This window comes from Macadamia integrifolia, chromosome 2 (assembly GCF_013358625.1).
Source record: "Macadamia integrifolia cultivar HAES 741 chromosome 2, SCU_Mint_v3, whole genome shotgun sequence".
Taxonomy (NCBI): domain Eukaryota; kingdom Viridiplantae; phylum Streptophyta; class Magnoliopsida; order Proteales; family Proteaceae; genus Macadamia; species Macadamia integrifolia.
The window spans coordinates 4,014,592-4,035,233 of record NC_056558.1 but is presented as its reverse complement, the minus strand read 5'-3'; the positions used below and the strand labels follow the sequence as shown (position 1 = coordinate 4,035,233).

General features: G+C 39.9%; 1 protein-coding gene across 1 annotated transcript in view; it reads left to right on the top strand.

Moving 5' to 3' along the window:
- Positions 1–19,616, top strand: part of LOC122066690 (disease resistance protein RUN1-like) — a 42,045-nt gene extending 22,429 nt beyond the window's left edge. The window contains exons 3-6 of the mRNA XM_042630536.1: positions 16,974–17,249; positions 17,356–18,414; positions 18,485–19,195; positions 19,298–19,616. Coding sequence (XP_042486470.1) covers positions 16,974–17,249; positions 17,356–18,414; positions 18,485–19,120 — 1,971 coding nt within the window. The 3' untranslated portion in view covers positions 19,121–19,195; positions 19,298–19,616. The remainder of the gene's footprint in view (positions 1–16,973; positions 17,250–17,355; positions 18,415–18,484; positions 19,196–19,297) is intronic.
- Positions 19,617–20,642: the final 1,026 nt, after the last annotated feature.

Here is a 20,642-nt window from a genome sequence, read left to right as displayed (position 1 = left end):
GAGTTTTCCTTCGAAGAAAGAGACATTTGAAGGTTGCAATAAGCAAAACTAGGCCTAGGTAAGCTAACCGCCAGCCCTAGAGTGTTTTCCCTCTTTCTTTCTCATTTGGTCAACTTTGGAGCTGAAACCAGGCTCATTATTACCACCCCTCTTGGTCTCACTACAAGCCTCCTTGAGGTGTGCAGCCACAATTCAATTTTTCCACTGAATATAGGGTACCGCCAGCTAGGGGTGTAAGTTTGGCCCTGATGGCCCAAACCCACCCTTGGCCCGCCCTGATCCCGAACAAGTATCGACTAACCCCCAAAATTTTTGGCCCTGATGGTTGGCCAGATTCTGAAATTTTTGACCCTGAGTTAGGGTCAGGGCGGGTAAGGGTTGATGTATTTGGCCCACCTAGCCCGCCCTGAACCCGGCCCTGATTTTTTTTACCCTGAGTTTAGGCCTTGGTTTTGGCCCTATCCGGCCCTTGTTTTTGCCCCTGATGTTGACTTTGGATTTTTTGTTTTCTTAGGATGTTCTCTTTGTTTAACATAAGGGTTTTGAGATCTTTAGATTGTTTGTCTTATTAGGATGATCTCTTTGTTTATCATGACAAATAATTGAAATTTTTTGGATTATTTGCTTTCTTAGGATGATCTCCTCTTTGTTTACCATAATAGTTGGAGTTATTTATATTGTTTGAATGTTTGCTTTAGGATGTTCTCCTCATAACAAGTAATTTGTGACTTTGTGTTTTTTTTTTATCTCCTCTTTATTATAAATATTTTTTATTTTTTATTTATTTCGTATTTTGTAGGGTCAGGGTCAAGATATACCTGGCCCTTGATGGCAAACAAGGGTTAGGGTCAGGGTTAAGGCCAATCAGGGTCATCCCGGCCCGACCTTGAAAAATCAGGGCCAATTAGGGCGGGTTGAAGTTTTGCGGCCCTGAGTCAGAGTCAGGTTCAGGGCGGGTTTGGGCCTAGTTAAGGGGACTCAGGGTTGGGTTAGGGTTTTAAGAAGCCCAACCCAAACCCGGCCCTGTTGCACCCCTACCGCTAGCCCTGTTTTTTGGGTTTTTTTGGTCTATGAAATGTGGTATGTGATGCTTCCAATTGTTGTGTTTGTAAGGTATGATGTTAGGTTATTGAGCTTCTATGTTATGATCCTACACCTTGAAGAGGGTAGATGGTGTGAATTTCCTTGAAGTGTATGCTTGGTTTGGCTATTGGATTTTTTTTTGGGGGTTTAGGGAAAGCATATTTGGGTAGAGTGTGTACTCCCCACCTTGTGTGTAATCTCTTTTGTACAATATGTCTGATGATAGTGGACTTGGGGCCCTCTTTGGAGATATTTCAACAAGTGCATCGAGTGGTTCTATTCATCCTACCCCTATGGTTTTTGATAACCCGAATACTCAAATTTCTATTGTGAAACTGGACGACTCAAATTATTTAGATTGAGCTCATTCTGTGAAGCTTTCCTTGCGGAGTATGGAAAAGCTTGGGTATGTTACAGGTACTATTAAGGCTCCTAACCTAAATGACCCATCATATCTAAAATGGGAGACTGAAAACTCCACTATTATGACATGGCTTATTTTTTCTATGAAACTTGAGATTGGAATAAGGTTTATGAGGAAAGAGACTGCCAAGGATAATTGGGAAAGTGCTACTAAAACTTTTGACTGTGTGGATGACTCGGCTAAAGTGTATCAACTACTTCAAATGACCCATCATATCCAAAATGGGAGATTGAAAACTCCACTATTATGGCATGGCTGATTTTTTCTATGAAACCTGAGATTGGAAGAAGGTTTATGAGGAAAAGATTGGCAATGATATCTGGGACAGTGTTACTAAAACTTTTGACCGTGTGGGTGACTCAGCCAAAGTGTATCGACTACTTCAAAAGGTCATTGCCATGAAGTAAGGGAATAGGACTATTTCTGAGTACTATAACGCTGTTATTAGTCTCTGGGAAGAGTATGATTACTATAGAGACCTCCAACTATCCAATCCTGAAGATGAAGCTAAGGTTTATCAAACACTTAAAAGGAACGTGTTCTTATCTTACTTGGTGGTTTGAATCCTGAGTATAAGCCAATTCAGACACAAATTTTGGGCCGGTCTCCTCTTCCATACCTTGATGAAGTGTGTATCTATCTGCAGAGTAAGGAGACCAGGCGGGTGGCCATGGAACCTGCCTCTCCTCTTGAGTGGTCAGCTTTTATTACTAGCTCTCAGCAAGATTGGCATGGTGGTGGCCGAGGTCAAGGGCCACCTCGTAGAGATGGCAGGCGATGTTAGGAAATTTGGGCACACCAAAGAGAGATGCTGGGTTCGTCATGATTGTCCTCCTGGCATGTGAGGTGGATCTAGTGGTGGACGTACTGGGGCGGCTAGAGCCCACAACGTTGATATTAAGACTGATACTACAGGGTCTGCTCCTAGCATATAGGAAGAGCACAATTCCCTTACTAGGGAGGATATTACAGCATTCTGCAGGGTCATGTCACAACTGGGGGGCCCATCATCTTCACTTACAGTGCCAGATTCCTGATGCAGATTAATTACCAAAATATGCTTGTTTTATTAGGAATAAGCCTAGGGTTGGGTTCCATACATGTTAGGCTTTTGATCCCATGTGTTTTGAGTGTAATAGACCACTTTTATGGGTCTAAAAAGGGGGCTTTAAGATTGAGTACGGGATTACTAGTTAGTTTCCATTTTTATTAGTTTCCTTTCTAGTTGGGCTTGATTTGAGTTATATTTGTTTCCTTATGAGTCAAGTTATTAATTGAGTCAAGTCCTTAGTAGTTAGTTTCCTTTTCCAACTAGTTTCTAATTTCAGTTTTTAGTAGCTATTGTATTAGGAGAATATTTGGTTTCCTTTTTTAAGAACCTTCTATTTTGTAATTCCCTCCCCCATTAACATTATAAATAAAGAAGAGGAGGCTCATAAAGGCCTAGATGATTTTGATAAAAAAATTAATGGTTGTTGCTATTGTCTTCTACATGGAGATTTGTCTTGTGTTTGATCAAGGCTGATGGAATTGGTGTTTGATCCAATTGACTCTTAGCGGTGAAGCACAAGAGGTCCTCTTCCTTAACTCATCTTCTTCTTCTCTCAACTACCCAAAGTGTTATTGATCTGCTCAAGTTCTTACAGGTATTAAATTCAGTTTTCCTTCTCAGTTCTGCCCAGAAAATTGCATACTTTGTTAGCAATTTTCAGAACCTGTGTAGACCTAATTCATCATTCCATTAGTCCCCTTATTATCTGCTTCTATTCTGATTTCTGACACCCTATAATCTGAGATTGATATTCTTAATCTCAGATCTGATCTCATCCTTGTTATTAATCTGTTTTGAACTATTCTGATATTTAATCTAATGTTCTCCAAGAGTATTCTAAAACATTGGGACTAGGTTGACTTGTCAATCCTAGTTCTACATTAATTCCTCAGCTTCAACCTTGTAGGTTTCGTCATCTGCTTCTTCCACAACTCCATCCTGGGTTATTAATTCTGGTGCTACGGATCATGTGACTGGTACGTCCCATTATTATGATACGTATTCTATTTGTTCCTGTAGAGATAGGCTAGGGTTGCCGATGGGCTCCCTTTCCTCCATTTCTGGTAAAGGTAGCATTCCTATTACATCTGTCATTCACTTGATTTTGTTCATGTTCCTAACCTTGCCGCTAATCTCTTATCTATGAGTCACCTAACAAAATCCTTGAACTGTTGTATCACTTTTTTCTTTCTCATTTGCTCTTTCAGGATTTGGTGACGAAGAGGATTATTGACAGTGGACGTGAGGAGAAAGGGCTCTATCTGCTTGAACCTCGATCACTTTTTGGCTACAGCTCAGTCCTATGTGTGTGGACATACTGGTATCACAGTTCTGTGGACTCTGTGATGTTGTGGCACCCACGTTTATGATATCCATCTTTTGTTATTGTGAGGAAACAATTACCTCATTTATTTACTTCTTTTCCTAGTTCTCATGTCTTTCATTGTGAACTTGCCAAACATTGTCGGTCTTCTTATCCTTATCATAGTAATAGATCTATTGTTCTTTTTCACATTGTACACTCTGATGTTTTGGGGCCCTCTACTACTATTTCTTTACTTGGTTTTCGCAACTTTGTTTCATTTGTTGATGGTTTTTTCCTGTGCTACTTGGAATGTTCTGATGAAGCATAAGAGTGATGTGTATGATGCCTTTAAAAATTTTTATCATATGATATGTACACAGTTTGACACCAAGATTAAAATTATTCGTTCTGACAAGGGGAGAAGTATATATATGGTGGTCTTCAAGACTTCTTTACGGATAATGGCATTATCCATTAGCTAGCTTGTATTGACACACCTAAACAAAATGGGGTAGCTGAGAGGAAAAACCGCCATTTGTTGGAAGTCAGTAGGAGTCTTCAATTTAGCATGCATATTTCTAAAACTTTTTGGTCTAATGCACTCCTTGCTGTTACTTTTTTGATCAATCGTATGAGAACAAAACTTCTTGGCTCCAAAACTCCCTTAGACACCTTGTCTCCTTAGTCTTCTTCTTTCTCTCTTCCCCCCAAAGTGTTTGCGCGTATCTGTTTTGTCCATGTTAATAAGTCGTCTCGGATTAAACTGGACCCCAAAGCTCTTAAATGTATCTTTCTTGGCTATTCTTCCACTACCAAGGGATACAAGTACTATCATCCTTCTTCTAGATGAAGGCTTCTTTGTAAAGATGTCACTTTCCTTGAGTCTGCACCTTTTTTTGCACCTCATTAGAATCCTTTTCAGGGGGAGAAAAATGGAAGTGAAAAGGCTATTGATGAAATCCCTTTTCTTTCCCCATTGCCTATCTCTCCTTTTATGCTTGATATTAGGAAACACAAAGAGGTGGATATTATTGATGTTGGTGATAATTTGAGAGGTGGTTCAGGTTCAGGTAATGAAAAGGTGGCCATTGTGTACACAAGGAGGAGCAAGAAGACTTGCTAAGAGTCCTCTTTGAATCCAACTCCTGAGATCCACCCTCCTCAGTCAGATAATATACTTCCTTCCTCATCAGAGTTAGATCTTCCTATTGCTATTAGGAAGGGAAAGAGAGCTTGTACTAATCCTGTAACCCAGTTTGTTTCCTATGACTCTCTCTCCCCTGCAAGTGTTGCATTTACTATTGCTTTCTCATCTGTTTCTATTGCCAAGAATGTTCTTGAAGCTATGACTTGAGTGGAAGCAAGCCATGATTGAGAAAATGATGGCCCTTGAGAAAAATGATACCTGAAAATTGGTTGACCTTCCAAGGGGTAGAACTCTAGTTGGATGTAGGTGGGTCTACACAATCAAGTACTGGTCAAATAGTACTATTGAGAGGTATTGGTCCGATGGTACTATTGAGAGGTACAAGGCAAGGCTGGTGGCAGAAGGATACAATCAAGTGTATGGCATTGACTATCTGGAGACATTTGCTCCTGTGGTTAAGCATAACACCATAAGGGTTCTTTTATCTCTAGTAGCGAATAAGGATTGGCCGTTGTATCAATTGGATGTGAAGAATGCCTTCTTACATAGCGACTTAAAAGAGGAGGTGAATATGCAAACTCCTCTTGGCTTCAAGTTCCCTTCAGCTACAGGAAAGATGTGTCTTCTCAAGAAGGCTTTGTATGGTCTTAAACAATCTCCAAAGGCCTGGTTTGAAAGGTTCAGAAAGACAATTCTGAAGAATGGCTATTCCCAAAGTCAGGCTGACCACACTCTGTTCACTAAGCATGGTAATGGCACCATTACAGCCTTGATTGTCTATGTTGATGACATTATGGTAACTGGAGATGATAGAGTTGAGATAGCTAAGCTGAAGAACTACTTAGCCCAACAGTTTGAAATTAAGGATCTAGGACCTTTAAAGTATTTCCTGGGGATTGAAGTGTCTAGATCCAAGAGGGGCATAAATATATGCCAAAGGAAGTTTATCCTAGACCTATTGAAAGAAACAGGAATGTTGGGCTACAAGCCTACAAGTTCTCCTATTGAGTAGAATCATAAGTGGGGGGAATGTTAGGCTCCAAACCAGCAAGTTCTCCTATTAACCAGAATCATAAGCTAGGAGAAGATGCTGGCCTTCTCTTGTTGATGCAGGGAAATATCAGAGGCTAGTTGAGAAGCTTATTTTTTTGTCCTTGACTCGTCCAGACATTACTTATGCAGTGGGGGTGGTGACTCAGCTTATGCATGCTCCCAAGAGTGGGCACTTGGATGCCGTTTACCGTATTCTCCTGTACATGAAGTCCTCTCGGGGAAAAGGATTACTTTTTTCCAAGCATAACCGTATGAGGATTGAAGGATTTACTAATGCGGATTGGGATGGCTCAGTCTCTGACAGGAGATCTACCTCAGGCTATTGTACCTTTGTAGGTGGAAACCTAGTCATATGGCAGAGTAAGAAACAATCTGTGGTGGCTCAATCTAGTGCAGAGGCAGAATTTAGAGCTATGGCTCATGGAGTGTGTGAGCTTCTCGGGTTGAGAAGGCTGGTCCAAGAGTTGGGATTTGATACTGAGGCACCTATGAGACTTTATTGTGACAACAAGATTGCCATAAGTATAGCCCACAACTTTGTGCAACATGAAAAAACAAAATACATAGAGGTGGACAGACACTTCATTAAAGAGAATATTGACTCTAGTTACATATGTACACCTTTTGCGAGGACTGGAGATTAACTGGTGGATATCTTCACAAAGGGTCTTCTTCAGCATCAGTTTAGTTCTTTGTTGTTCAAGCTGGGATTGTATGATATTTATTCTTCAGCTTGAGGGGGAATGTTAAAGATAACTAGTTATGTTGCTCTATAGGTAGTTTAGTCATTATGTTTTATTTTCCCTTTTTCCCTCCTTAGGGAGATATAATTTCCTGTAAATATGTTAGTGAAGTAATATATTGATGTTAGTGAGATTCTACTCACAACATTCTATTCCCCCATACCATCGCCTCCTCTCTTTCTCCCTTTTCTACTTCTTCTTCTTCTCCAACTCTCTTCTCATTGTTCTTCCTAATCCACATATTTTAACTACGAGATAAACTACGAAATACTAAAAGCACAATATCTCGGTCGATATTTCGGTATCTCGGCCGAAATATCGGTATCATTTTGGCGAGATACCGAAATGACACCAAACTAAGCCTATAAATACCTCATTTCGTTTGGGGGAGTCGAAATTTCGACTCCTACTCATCTATTTCGGTGAAATTTTGGCTTCTTGCATTTGAACACAAATTGACTCTATTTCCCTCTAACTAGCCACATCATCACATCTATTTTCTTGAAGATCACTCCAACTTGATGATCTTCACATTTCAAGCTTTGGAAAGGTAAACTAGGTTTTTTGTATGTTACTAGAGGCCGATCTATGACCCCTATAAATTGAATCTTTTTATGGTAAATATAGCTTTAATGTAACTCAATTATATATATGTTACTCACCATTGGCTGATCTACGACTCTTTTAGAGATTTTTTTTTCATCCGGTAAATATTTATTTTAATTTTCAAGAAATATGAAAAATATATTAATAATTTTAAAAAGTTGAAAAATAGGGAAAAATATTCTGTTTCGATTTTAAAAATAAAGGAAAAATAAGAGATTAATATTAAAGTGTTTTGAAGCGTACATGATGCTTGTTACGTTATACCATATTTGATTTTGTTGTATTATGTCATTAAAATATTTTCTAAAATTGATTAAAAAATAATTGTATGTAAGAAAAAAATATAAGCAGCTACCATATACTTGTAAGTTAATAATGTCATTCTTTTTTCTATGCATCAGCATTACAGTTATATAAAATGACTAACAAAGGAGGCAACGAGGAAGGTGGGAGAAGAGGGAGAGGAGGTGGGAGATGTGATAGGAGTCGTGACAGTGGAGAGATTGCATGAAAATACGGAGTGCCGATTGATGGCGATAAGAGGAAAACAAATTGCAACTGTTGTCATAAGAAATTTATGGGTGGTGGGGCCACAAGACTTGAACAACATTTGGTTGGAAATTACTCAGATGTGGCTACATGCACTGAAGTGCCTGATCATATTGCTAAAACCATAGCTGAAGACATGAAGGGAGGGAATAAGAGGAAAGCGGCGAAGGATAAGGTGGGGATAAAATTTAAGGAGGCACTACATGCTCCGTTACATCGTTATGATGATGATAGTGATGACCCTATATATGTGCATGATGACATACAGACTGAGAAAGAGGCTAGAAATTGGCGACGGGGGTGAGCATTGAGCTCACAAAGTTTAATGACATAGATTAAGGAAGAGGCTAAAAATTGACGGTTGGGGCAAGTGTTGAGTCGACAAAGTCTTCGTGAGGAGGAGGAAAGACATAGACAGAGTAGAAGAGGAGTTGGTCCACCTAGAGCAGGAGGTAGTGGATCTTCATAGCTTCCTTTGCCATTTAAGAGAACACTGAGTACAGGAGCAACCTCACCTCCACCTTCACCTTCAGTGGTACCACCTCGTGTGAACCCTGTTCTACAACAGGATCCCCATGCGTACAAGAAAAAGGGCAATTAGTAGCGTAAGATAAAGGGAATGTGGACTAACATGAAAGCTTATGTTGGGGAGGTTGTGTCTAAGTGGATGCTTTAATGCCACTATAGGTTCCTATTACCAGCCGATGCTTGATGTTGTTGCTAAAGCTAAACCAGGGATAAAGGGGCCCACTGCATATGAGGTGATGAATGTTTATTTGCCACAGGAGAAGAGAGAGTTGGAAGCTTACATAGATGAATTAAAGGTTTTATATGGGGTCACCATACTGTGTGATGGTTGGATAGGGCCCACGAGAAAGTCCATCATCAACTTTATGGTTTCTCGTGATGGTAGAACAATTTTTTTTTTTTTTAGATCTGTTGATGCATCCAAAGAAACAAATGATGCAAATTACATCTACAAGCTTTTGAAGGAGGTTATGCAAGAAGTTGGGATAGAGAACGTTGTTCAAATTGTGATGGACAACGGAAGCAACTACAAGAAGGTCGGTCAAAAAATGATGAATAACAACAGATTCCAACTCTTTTGGACTCCTTGTGTAGCACACTGCATTGATCTGATGTTGAAGGACATGGGAAAACTGAAAATTGTGAAGACTATGGATGATAGGGCAAGGCAAGTGAGCACATTTGTATATAATCATGGGTTTTCATTGAACCTATTGAGGGAGAAGTACGCGGGGGACTTGGTTAGCCCCAGTCTCACAAGATTTGCTACCAACTATGTTGCACTGAAGAGTTTGAGTCCAAGAAAGTCACTCTTCGATCCATGTTTGCATCTGAGGAGTGGTTTGGGTGGAGGGAAGCAGGAACACCTGGTGGTAGGGAGGCACAGGCAACCTTTTCATCAAATGAGTTTTGGACACAATTGGGTACAGTGGTGAAAATCTTGGCACCAATTGTTGGTGTGTTGAAGATGGTGGATTTTACCTTCAAGCCACCTTGCCAAGTTTGTATGATATTGTGGAAATGATGAAAGAACATGTCTATGCTGCCAACCCACATAGAAGTAAGAAATTTGTAAACATAATAGAAGAACGTTGGAAGCGCCAGCTCAAGCATCCATTGCATAAGGCTGGTAAGCATATCTGAATACATTTTTTTATGGGATATAAAAATGCATTAATGTCAACATTGACAATAATATGTTTTGTCAAATTTCAAAATACTATTTAATCCCCAGGTATCAGTATAGCCATAGACTTGCATTGAATCAGGATCTTCTGGAAGTAGTGAAGCAGGTGGTTGCCAAGTAGCAACCAAGGCCCAGTCTACAAGCCTTAGCCAATACTGAGGTGATTTTTGTAGTACTATCGGAATCTAAATTTTAGTTAACAAAGGTTAACTATTTCGTATTTGTAAATTTGTTATAGATGAAAGAATTCAGGGATGCATTAGGCAGTTTTGGAGCCCCCGCTGCACTCGCGGGTCATACGAGTATTGATGCTAGTATGAAATTCAAATTTTAGTATGTTATTTATACAAGTGTTAAGTATTTTGAATAAAAATAATCAGCTACACTTGTTGTACCTTATAATGTAGCTGAGTGGTGGGTGTTGTATGGGGGTTTGGCACCAGAATAACGGAAGATTGCCATTAAAGTACTCTCACAGACATGTTCTGCATCTGGTTATGAGAGAAATTAGAGTACATTTTCATTCATCCACTCCAAAAGGCGGAATCGATTAGGTTTAGAACATCTCGCTGACTTGGTGTATGTGCACTATAATATGAGACTGAGGATGCATCACATACGCATGGGTATGGGGAATGATAGGGGTCAAATCAAGCTTGTTGATGTTTTCCAAATTGACTCAGATGAAGAGGATCCTCTAGTAGACTGAGTAAGGGACAGAGGCGAGCTGTTGATGGATCAGCCTGGAGTTAGGCTGGACTCATATGTAGTGCAAGAGATGGTAGTCAATGTTGATTATATATGACTACAGAGGGAAGGATTAGGGGTATCAATTTTGAGCCCACACCAGTAAGCACGACCGAGCCTGACATGTTTACGGCCCGATGAGCCCGACATGCTTATTAAACGGGCGTTCACGGTGTAAGTAGCTAGCCCGGGGGCCTATCGAATCGACATGTTTATATGCCCTGCTTGAACCGACTCATTGTAGCCCGACTTCCTTTAACACTACATAAAATTCCTATTTTGCCACTACTAGTAAGAAATAAATTAAGCTTTCTTACCCTTTGCTTTCTAATAGGATTTGATTTAATTAATCTCTATTTTGTAAGTTGTAAAGGTCATAATCTCTTCTTTTTCTTTGTAAGAACAATCATAATCTCATATTATTTATCTTTTTTATTAAAGATTTGCCTCACATATTTCTGGGCATTCAATCCACTTAAGAAAAGAATTTTAAGGTAGGCACGTTTAAAGCCCATTTAGAACCCGTTTAGACTTAAATAGGTCCGTAGCCCGAGCTTGTTTAAGGAAGCCCGACTAAAGCCCAACACCGACCGGCCCGATTATAAACCGTACCATGCCCTCCAATGCTAGGTCTGTTTACTTAAACAGGCATTCACCGTGCAAGACTTCTGAGTGGTCAAGCCCGACTGAGACTGGCCCGGCCCTATCGGTTGACACCCTTAGGGAGGATACATTCACAGACCCCTCGACCATTTGAGCCTAAACCTAGTAGGGATGATTCAGATGAAGATGATGATTGGTCCACTTCTTCGGGTGGTCGTGTGACACCCAAGAATACAGTACCCACCTGGGAGATCGGTGAGGGTGTGCAAATTTTAGTCTTACATCACCTAAGGAGAGATTATTGGGTTAGTTATTAACCTCTAGCCTCTTTAACATGGCACAACACATTTTAAAGTCTTGAGGCCCATAGGCCAAAGAGGACAATATTGTGCAAGGTTAATGGGGCTAGGGCTTTACAGGTCATACCCACACTCAAACTCAGATATAAATACAACATCAAGCACTAGGTAGTGATGACAGTGGTGTTGATGGTGATGGTGCTGGTGATGGTGATGGTGGAGATGATGATGATGATGATGATGATGGTGATGGTGATGGTGGAGATGATGATGATGATGATGATGATGATGATGGTGATGGTGATGGTGATAGGGGTGGTGATAGATTTGAAACATAATTGTCACGGCGTCAAATCGATCCAAGGCGGTGGAGGGGTAACTAATCGATTTGGCGATGAATCGCTCGTTATGGCGTTGCCATGGCGGTCAAATCCCCCATGTGTCATTTTTTATTTTTCCTATTTTCTAAAACTATTTAGTATGCTACTTTTTTATTTTCCTTATTTTCTAAAGTTATTTAGCATGCTATAAGCCTACAATATATACCCTATACCATATAAAACTAACATTAAGCAACATCAAATCATTAAAAAATCAACATAGCCATATCATGTCATCAAAAGTCAACATGAATTATTCACTTGTATAGTCTTCCTACATCAATAATTGCACAAGACCATATCATCAAAAATCAATATAGCCATATCATGTCATCCTACATCAATAATTGCACAAGACCTCATTGAGTTGACAAGTGGGGGAAACAAGATGCACACAGGCCAACGAGACATTATCATAAACTTGTAAAAAAAATTATATGAACAAACATATTCGTTTGCATTTTTTATTTATTCTTTTGGCTGTAATTTCCTGTGAGTTAAAACCAGAACAGCCTCTGCTTGGGCAAAAGGCTGTCCTCACATACTAAACATTAAAGTAGGAACCCACAGTTTGTGAATTAATGGAATGAAATGATTGAAATCCCAAAACAGAAATAGCAATATAGCATTGGTGTCAAAACAGATACTAGATGGATAAGAAAGGGCATGATTGATAAGGCTATAAAATAACACATTAACACTACCAAATTGTACTAATGTAATTTTTAGATGAGAACATTCATAGACTTAACTCTTAAGGGGTATTCCTTAATAGTGTGTGTGTGTGTGTGTGTGTGTGTGAGTGAACTAAGGTACCAAAAAAAAAATCCAAGGACAACAGCTACTTGCAGGGCAGGAGCAACCTTGAAAAAGGAAGAAGAGAATAAGAGAATAAGAGCAGAAGAGAAGAATAGAAGAACAGAGGCGATAAACCAGAAAAGGAAGAAGAGAGGTGATAAACCAGAGGGCAGAGGCGATAAACCAGAAAAAGGAAGAAGAGAAGAAGAAGAGAAAGAGGCGATAAACAAGAAAAAAGAAGCAGCAGCGATAAACCAGAACAGGGAAGAAGAGAAGAACATACCTAGTGACGCCGAAGCATGAGAGCAGTGATGCCGAAGCAGGAGCAGCAATGCCGGAGCAAAATGAGGAGTCTTCCGTCTTCACTAGTTCACTTAGGGTTCAAAGGTTGAAGAAGGGTTGAAGTGTCGCGACTTTGCTTTGCTCTTAAGTGACATTTTTTTTTCTTTCCTTGGTATAAGTTAATGGTCTTAATTTACACTTTTATCCTTGCCAAGTGCCAATAGCATTATTAGAAAGAGAATCAATTTACACGTGCCAATATCATTGTTAGAAAGAGAATCAATTTATTAATTAACAATAATAACTTAAAAAAATACAAAATGGCAACCGATTTATTGGTTCACCCACATTAATTGTAGCCATGGATCATTTGGCGATGCCAATCGACCCTTGGCGGTCAATTAATGTGGGTGAACCTAATCAGTCAACCGATTTGCTCACTCTAAACCGTCGGGACGGCCTAATCGGTACCTTGGCGACGCTGTGACAACTATGATTTAAAGGATTCGAGAGCAGTATGAACAGGTCGGGCCAAAGCAGGAGCCTGTGCGATTCACTGGGGAGAGTCAGTTTGAGTATGCCACACAAGATGCTGATCACGGTGCACGTCAATCAAGTGGAGGGGGAGTTCAAGCTACACTAGAGGGCCTCGTTTCCGATTCGGTGGAGATGTGTAGTGAGATTATATGGACGTTGATAGTCTATCTACTTTTATTGATGGAATGAGTTTGAGTGGAGGGGATAGTCATCCTCACAGTGAGAGTAGAGGGAGTGGGCAATGGCGTGCCCAATCATTTACTGGAGAGAGCACCTGGTCAGAGTATCATGGACCTTATGGTCAATTCATTGGGATAATGCATACATCTGGTTCATCCATTCTTAGTATTGACTGTGGCTCCCAGACCTAGTCACATGGTTATGGCTTTGTGGACCGTTTATTCTCATACCTAGCCCAGCCGTATAGCTCAATGGCGGGTTCTTTTTCATACTATAGTGGTGACACATACCCTCGGATAGGTTACATTCAGTATGTAGATGACTCAATTTTTTTGTCAGCTATGGAGGACTACGTTCGATTCTTCTCTCAGAATATGACGTGGCATGCAATTGAGGAAAATGCACTTTGACTCCATTGTACTGGGCGTGGAATCCAGCCAAGCCGTCATAGTTCTTTCTAGTAGATAGTCATTATGATTAGTGTTGTATAACTAATATGCTTGGGACATGGGATATTATCATTTGGGACTTTGATATTTAAGAGTAAGACGCTCAATGAATGGCTTTAGTTGGGACTTGGGATATTGCCAGTTGCATAGTATATTACTCTAGTACTCTAAATATGAGTTAATCAATGTTGATGTATGTTTTGATCATGGCTTAGATGCATTATTTATTTGTTTTACCACGGACTTCGAAAAGTTCAGCATAATACTTGGACACAGAGAGTTCCTATTGAATTATGGTACGAACTTTCTTACAAAGATCAAATACCTGAGCATTCTTCCCTAATTGTCCATAGGTTTCCTTGGCAATAGACCAGATCTGAGAAGCAGTATCCAACAAGAAGAAACCTCTAGTAATGGACCGATGCATAGAGTTAAGAAAAAAAGACATTAACAGGAAGTCATTGGTGATCCATCGATCTTGAAGGGTACCGTCTTCAGATGGTTTCTTTGATTTGCCTGTAATATGTCCAGTAAGTCCTCTGCTAGCAGTAGTCAAATAGGTGAGTCTGGACCAGATGCGGTAATTAGTTCCCTCCAACTTCACAGAGCTAGCATCAAAAGACATGTATTCATTGCAACCTTGCCCATCAGATGCTGATATTGTAGTACTCACTCCAAACATGGTGGCACAAGGAGAAATCGACAATGAATGGGAGAAAGTCCAAATCATCAAAACCAGCCACCAGAAACAGCCCAAACTTGGATCGAGTTAAGAGTAAGGAAGCAATCCTCTAAAATATTATCTGATTTTGATAAAGAACTAGTGAGATGGGTCAATTAGAGTGTTAGGAGAACCCTAATTTTGAAGAAGATGACCATAGGGAAAGGTCAATCTCCTCTATAAGGTAAAGTCAATCCCTTCTTAGGGTTTTGATTCACACACATAACCTTGGCAAATAGGGCCACAAGTAAGGTCAATCTCCTCTATAGGGGTGAGGATGGTCTCCTTCAAATATCAGTTGAATCTGAGGAAGGGAGCCAAAAATCAATGGAGTCGGTTTATTCCGAAAACCCAAATTTTTTGAAAAACGCAGATGTGTAGGGTCTTCAATCTTGCAAGCAATGATGGATACTTCTTCTAGGTGCAATACTTGATCTCCAAGAGGAGGCTTGGTCATAATAGTAAAAGAATCAAAACCCTAAGAAGGGAAGAATAAAAAATCATAGGGTAGGGAAACAATACTCCAATTGCTTGTAGGGTTTTACGGTTTATATCATGGAGGTAAGATGGAGGGCAGTAACAAGATTCATAAGAATCACCTCATTAGTGCTGCCCTGTGAGGGATCTAGAGAAACAAAAGAAGAGAGAAGATGGTGGAGGATGGGTTTGATGGAGGCTTGCGATAGAGAGGGAAGAGAGGAGGGAGGTTGAAAACCTAGATCAGACTTTAAGGCTCTGATACCATGTTAACAACAAAACTAGGGTGGAACGTTTGTGTGTTTAGTGAGACCAGACAAGCCTTTATTTATAAGAAGTAAAAAAGGAACCAGAATTACAAGTATGCCCCCCCCCCCCTTCAGCTGACCCTCATTAATTAGGGTCAGTGGAAGGGGAAAAGGCAGGAACACCCTTGCGTCCTCCTTAGTTACATATTTCAACATAAGCCTTTTGCCCAAAGGTGGGCTGTAATTTTCCTAACATTAGAAAGCAGTTTCATGAAGGCTATGTGGGAAAGGAACTACAGAGATATAGCCAAGAATGCAGCGCATTCAACACCCCCCCCCCCCCCCCCAGTTTTCTGTAGGAGAAGTTGGATGAGAAATATTGCAGGTTCCCCCCTCCAAGTTTGGCCAAGGGGGCACTTTGAAGAATTTTTCCCTTTTCATTATTACCCCTATGAGATACTTCCAAGGCCACCAATATCAAATTATGGTCAACTTATATAATGTTGGTTATAGGAGTATAAATTATGATTGTAATTTCTAATAGAACTTGGAAATGTGTTACTAGTTTATCATTTGCATGCCTACATGCATCTGTGTGTTTGTAATACAAGTAATGTAAGCAAAAGCTTGGATCATGTGTCCTATCATCCCAAACAACTTCGTCACTCTTATTGACTTGCGTCAAAATGGGTTTACAGTTGATATGCAAGTTATTTGCTACTTGTTTTCTTTTGTTTTTGTGATTTTTAGGATCGTTGGTGTGGCGTGGTAATATGGTCTTGGAAAAACTCAACCCCATAAACCGGCTTACATGGTGAGAGAATGTAAGACCATATCAACCAATATCAATTTCCGAAAGCCCCCATATGACTGATATGGGACCTTAAAATGCCACCACGCTTCTAAACCCTACATCTGCGACGGCCCACTCCAAATCAATTAAACCTTTTCTAAGCGGCTCTCACTTTGCTCTAAGGTTTTCGCTTGACGGCAGGTAGCCCTTTCTTAGTGGCTCTCAATCTGGCACCTGATCGCCCCTTCCGTGTGTGGGTTGGGTTGAGGTTCGGCTGCTCTAATGATATGGTCCTGGAAGAACTAAATCTCATAAATCGGATTACAAGGTGAGGGAACCCTAGAACGATGTCAGCCCATATCAATTTCCTTTGGAAACCGATGTAGGATCAGCACCCCATATGATTAGTATGGGACCGTAACACATGGGAGATTGCCCCTACACTGCAGTTTTGGAAACACTCATCCTTTTTCTATTTACTTTGTTTAAGAATGGTTTTAGTTTCTCTTTTAGCTTGGTCATAGGATGTTTAAGGGATAGACATATAGCTGCAAGTATTATTTTTTATTTGCTTGGGTAAAAGCTGTGATAATTCTTTTTAGGCACAAATCTGAGCTTTTGATTACTAAATCAAGAGCAGAGATGTCTCTCTCTCTCTCTCTCTCTCTCTCTCTCTCTCTCTCTCTCTCTCATGTTTCGTCTGCTGGATTTACTCTAGTGTGTGTTTGCATGGTGTATTTGCTTATTTGAGTATTTCACTAATCAGATTCTATTTGTTAATAGGGAACCAAATCTGTTGAAGGCATCATTCTAAACATTTCTCAATTTGAGGATGTGTGTTTTAATAGTGAAGCATTTGTAGACATGCGTAATCTAAGACTGCTTCAACTCAATTATGTGCACCTAAGGGGAGGATATGAACGTTTCTCTAAGAAATTAAGATGGCTTTGTTGGCATGGATTCCCTTTGAATTCTATACCTACCAATTTTGACATGGAGAATCTTATTGTTCTTCACATGGAAAATAGCTGTGTTAAAGAGGTTTGGAAGGAAATCAAGGTAATAAAATAGCATCTACGTTTTTTTAATTAATTTGATATATATATATATATATAAATTCACTGGATACTTATTTCTTCTCTTGCACTCCTTTTTTAATATGCAGGTGCTCAGAAGGTTGAAAATCCTAAATCTTAGTCATTCAAGTTACTTAACAAAAACCCCCAACTTCTCGGGACTCCCCAATCTTGAGGAACTGATCCTTGAGGATTGTAAAAGTCTGGTTGAGGTTCACCAATCCATTGGGTATCTTCACAAACTTATTGTCTTGAATTTGAGAAACTGCAATAACCTTATTAAGCTCCCAGGCTGCATTGGTATGTTGAGATCTCTTGAAGTACTCAATCTCCATGGTTGCCCGAAACAGGTGCAATCTACTTCATGGTTTTTATTCCCCCAATATTTCAGTTCACTAAGAAGACAGCGTACTTCTACTACTTTGCTTCCTGCTTCTTTCTCTGGTTTATGCTCTTTGAAATTTGTAAATCTCAATTACTGCAATCTGTCAGAAGATTTGATTCCCAATGATTTCTGGAGCTTGCCATCGTTGAAAATCTTATATTTGGATGGGAACAAATTCTGCACCCTCCCAGCCGGCATCAGAAATCTTTCTCGTCTTGGATGGCTTACACTGAGAAGTTGTAGAGATCTCAAACTAATGACAGACCTTCCAACAACATTAACGTTTTTGGGTCTACAAGATTGCTCAACAATAGAAATGTTACCATCCAACATCAGCGATCTCTCTAGGCTGATGATTCTTGATTTGAATGGATGTAAGAGGCTACAGTCATTTCCAAAGCTTCCATCACGATTATTCGAGTTGCGGACAAGCGGTTGCACATCGTTGCAAGGAGTAGACGTTAAGGACTTACAGAATTTACGAGATTTAGTAATCAACTATGATCACTTCTGTAGTAAATCAGATGAAATAAGTCGCCTTCCTAATCTTGAGAGCCTAATTTTGGAAGGCTGTGAGAGGCCTCAAACATTTCCAAAGCTTCCATCAAGTTTATCTTCCTTATTTGTAGAAGGTGACACATCGACTTTGCTTGTTAGTAGTGGGGAGATCCAGAGCATGGAAACTTCTCAATCTGTACAAGGCATCTACATGGAAGGGTGCGACCATCTGGGGAACACTTCGAGGAAGAATAGCCTTTTCCAGGTACTCTCTCTCTCTCTCTCTCTCTCTCTTATAATGTTCAACATCATCATGAATTCATCGTGTGGATCAGGATATACATAGGGAATTTGAAGTATATGGTACTGGGAGTGAGATTCCGGAATGGATCAGCCATCAAAATATGGGGTCTTCTGTATCCTTTGAGGTATCTGAATGTTCGGGTTGTAAGATCCATGGGTTGGATGTATCTGCTGTTTTTTTAAATGAGAAAGAGGCCATAGACTTCCGTTCTTTTTCTGTAATTTGTAATAAAACGAAAGATATTCAATGGGAGCCCGTTGAAGGAGATTGGCATATCACACGTCCACTTCCACAAGGTGAAGACGTACTGTGGGTGCGCCATATTACAATTTGTGAGCTTTGGCATTACTCAGGACACGAAGCTGCATTTGGCGAGCACTTTGAAGTGGGGGATCAAGTGCAGGTGTCAGTAGAAATTGAGGGTGATCCTGGAGGAAGTTTGCAAGTGAAGAAGTGTGGAGTCCTGCTAGTCCACAGGCCCGATGAGGAGAAGAACCTATCAGATAATCCATCAGTGGGGGAAACCATATCTCCTGTAGATGATAATGTTGTTATGGATGGAGAAGAATCAATATTAGTTCACATTGAAGATGAGAATAAGAGTGGCCACAATGAGGGCATTGCAGGATTTAGCATTGATGCCAAAAGATTGAAGATTGGTCTGTAATTCCTGCATTATTTACCATTTCCTATATATGGAACATAAGCCCATTGTAGAGACACATTCATTTTGCAAGCTCAGGTGAGTTCCGCTGGACATGCTCTGTGATTGTAATAAAATTACTGTATTTTGTCAAAATGTGAGTTATGAGTGCTGATAAATAATGAGACCTAATGTTTACAGGTGATGTGAACAATGAACACAAAGGAATGCTTGTGCCCCTGCAGGATGAGGAGGATTGTGAGAGCGAAGGGGAAGAGTTTCTGTAATACCAAATCAGTATATCAACTCCTTATCTGGCCAGATGATAATGGAACAAGCAGTTTAGTTGTGAAGTGAGGAACTTTATGTCTAATAACATGGGCAAACCTCCAAGGACCATCCTAATTAGGAGACACCCAAGATATGATGGTATCATTGCATTCAAACTTATGATTATCAATGGTACATTAAGAATCTCTTTCCTCAATGATTAGTAATTTATTACCAATCAACTGACCTACTTCTTCTTCTTTTTTTTTATAATTAATTCAAACTAAGAAAAAAGGCTTTAAAAGTATGGATCCCCAATTTTCCTCAAACACCCATAGAGCAAATTAATTCCAACAATCTCACTACTTTATTGTATTGCGAGGAAATTGAAATTCTTTGTTCTTTGAATTTTAGCGTTTAACTTGGGGGGGGGGGGGGGGGGGGGGGGGGGGGGGGGGGGGCGGCGAGGGGTGTAGTTGAGTTGGCAATGAGACCTTCATCTCAGAAAGTGTGCAGTTCTGAGTTTGACTCTTACCTCCTTGGAGCTACTCCCATGGGGTGTTTAGTGCTTTTCACTGTTTTTGGTGAAAATTGAATGATTCTCATAGCAATCTTGGTATGACCTATCATGCGGTTGTAGGGTCAGTATTGGCCCGTGGGGCTCCCATCGTTAGGAAAAAAAAATAAAAAAAATTAAGGGGGTGTTGATGATACAAGTTAAAATTGATCTCTTTTAGCACACTTCCTGGGTTGTATTGACAGGTTATGGAGATTGGAGACCCTTGGACATTCCAGATCTTGTACATTCTTGTCTTGTTAGTAAACATATCATAATTCTGAATGACACAGAAGTTCAATTCAATTTAAAGACCAAACTTTGACCCTACACATTTTCTCAAAGATTAAAATGTTTTGAAGCTGCAAAATGGGAGAGATGCAATCAGAAATGCCAATTACTTTCTTGCGAGGACAGAACAATAATGTCTTGGAAAGATTAACATAATGAATCAGAAGAACGATAAAAGATTAAAATGTCACCATTGGAAGTTTAACAGATTTACAGTATTGTATACTCTACTTTCGGAAGACTCTCGACAGCTATTTTATTTTGTGGAGTATAAGCCAACATAGATATGTAATGGTCGAAAAGTGGGCCAGAACTTTCATATGTAATACTATTACAGTAATAATCTCAAATGCAATGAAGTAACTGTAAACCATTAAATGGAATTAATTATGGGGGCCATATGTATTTGCTTGAATTTAGATCAAATCG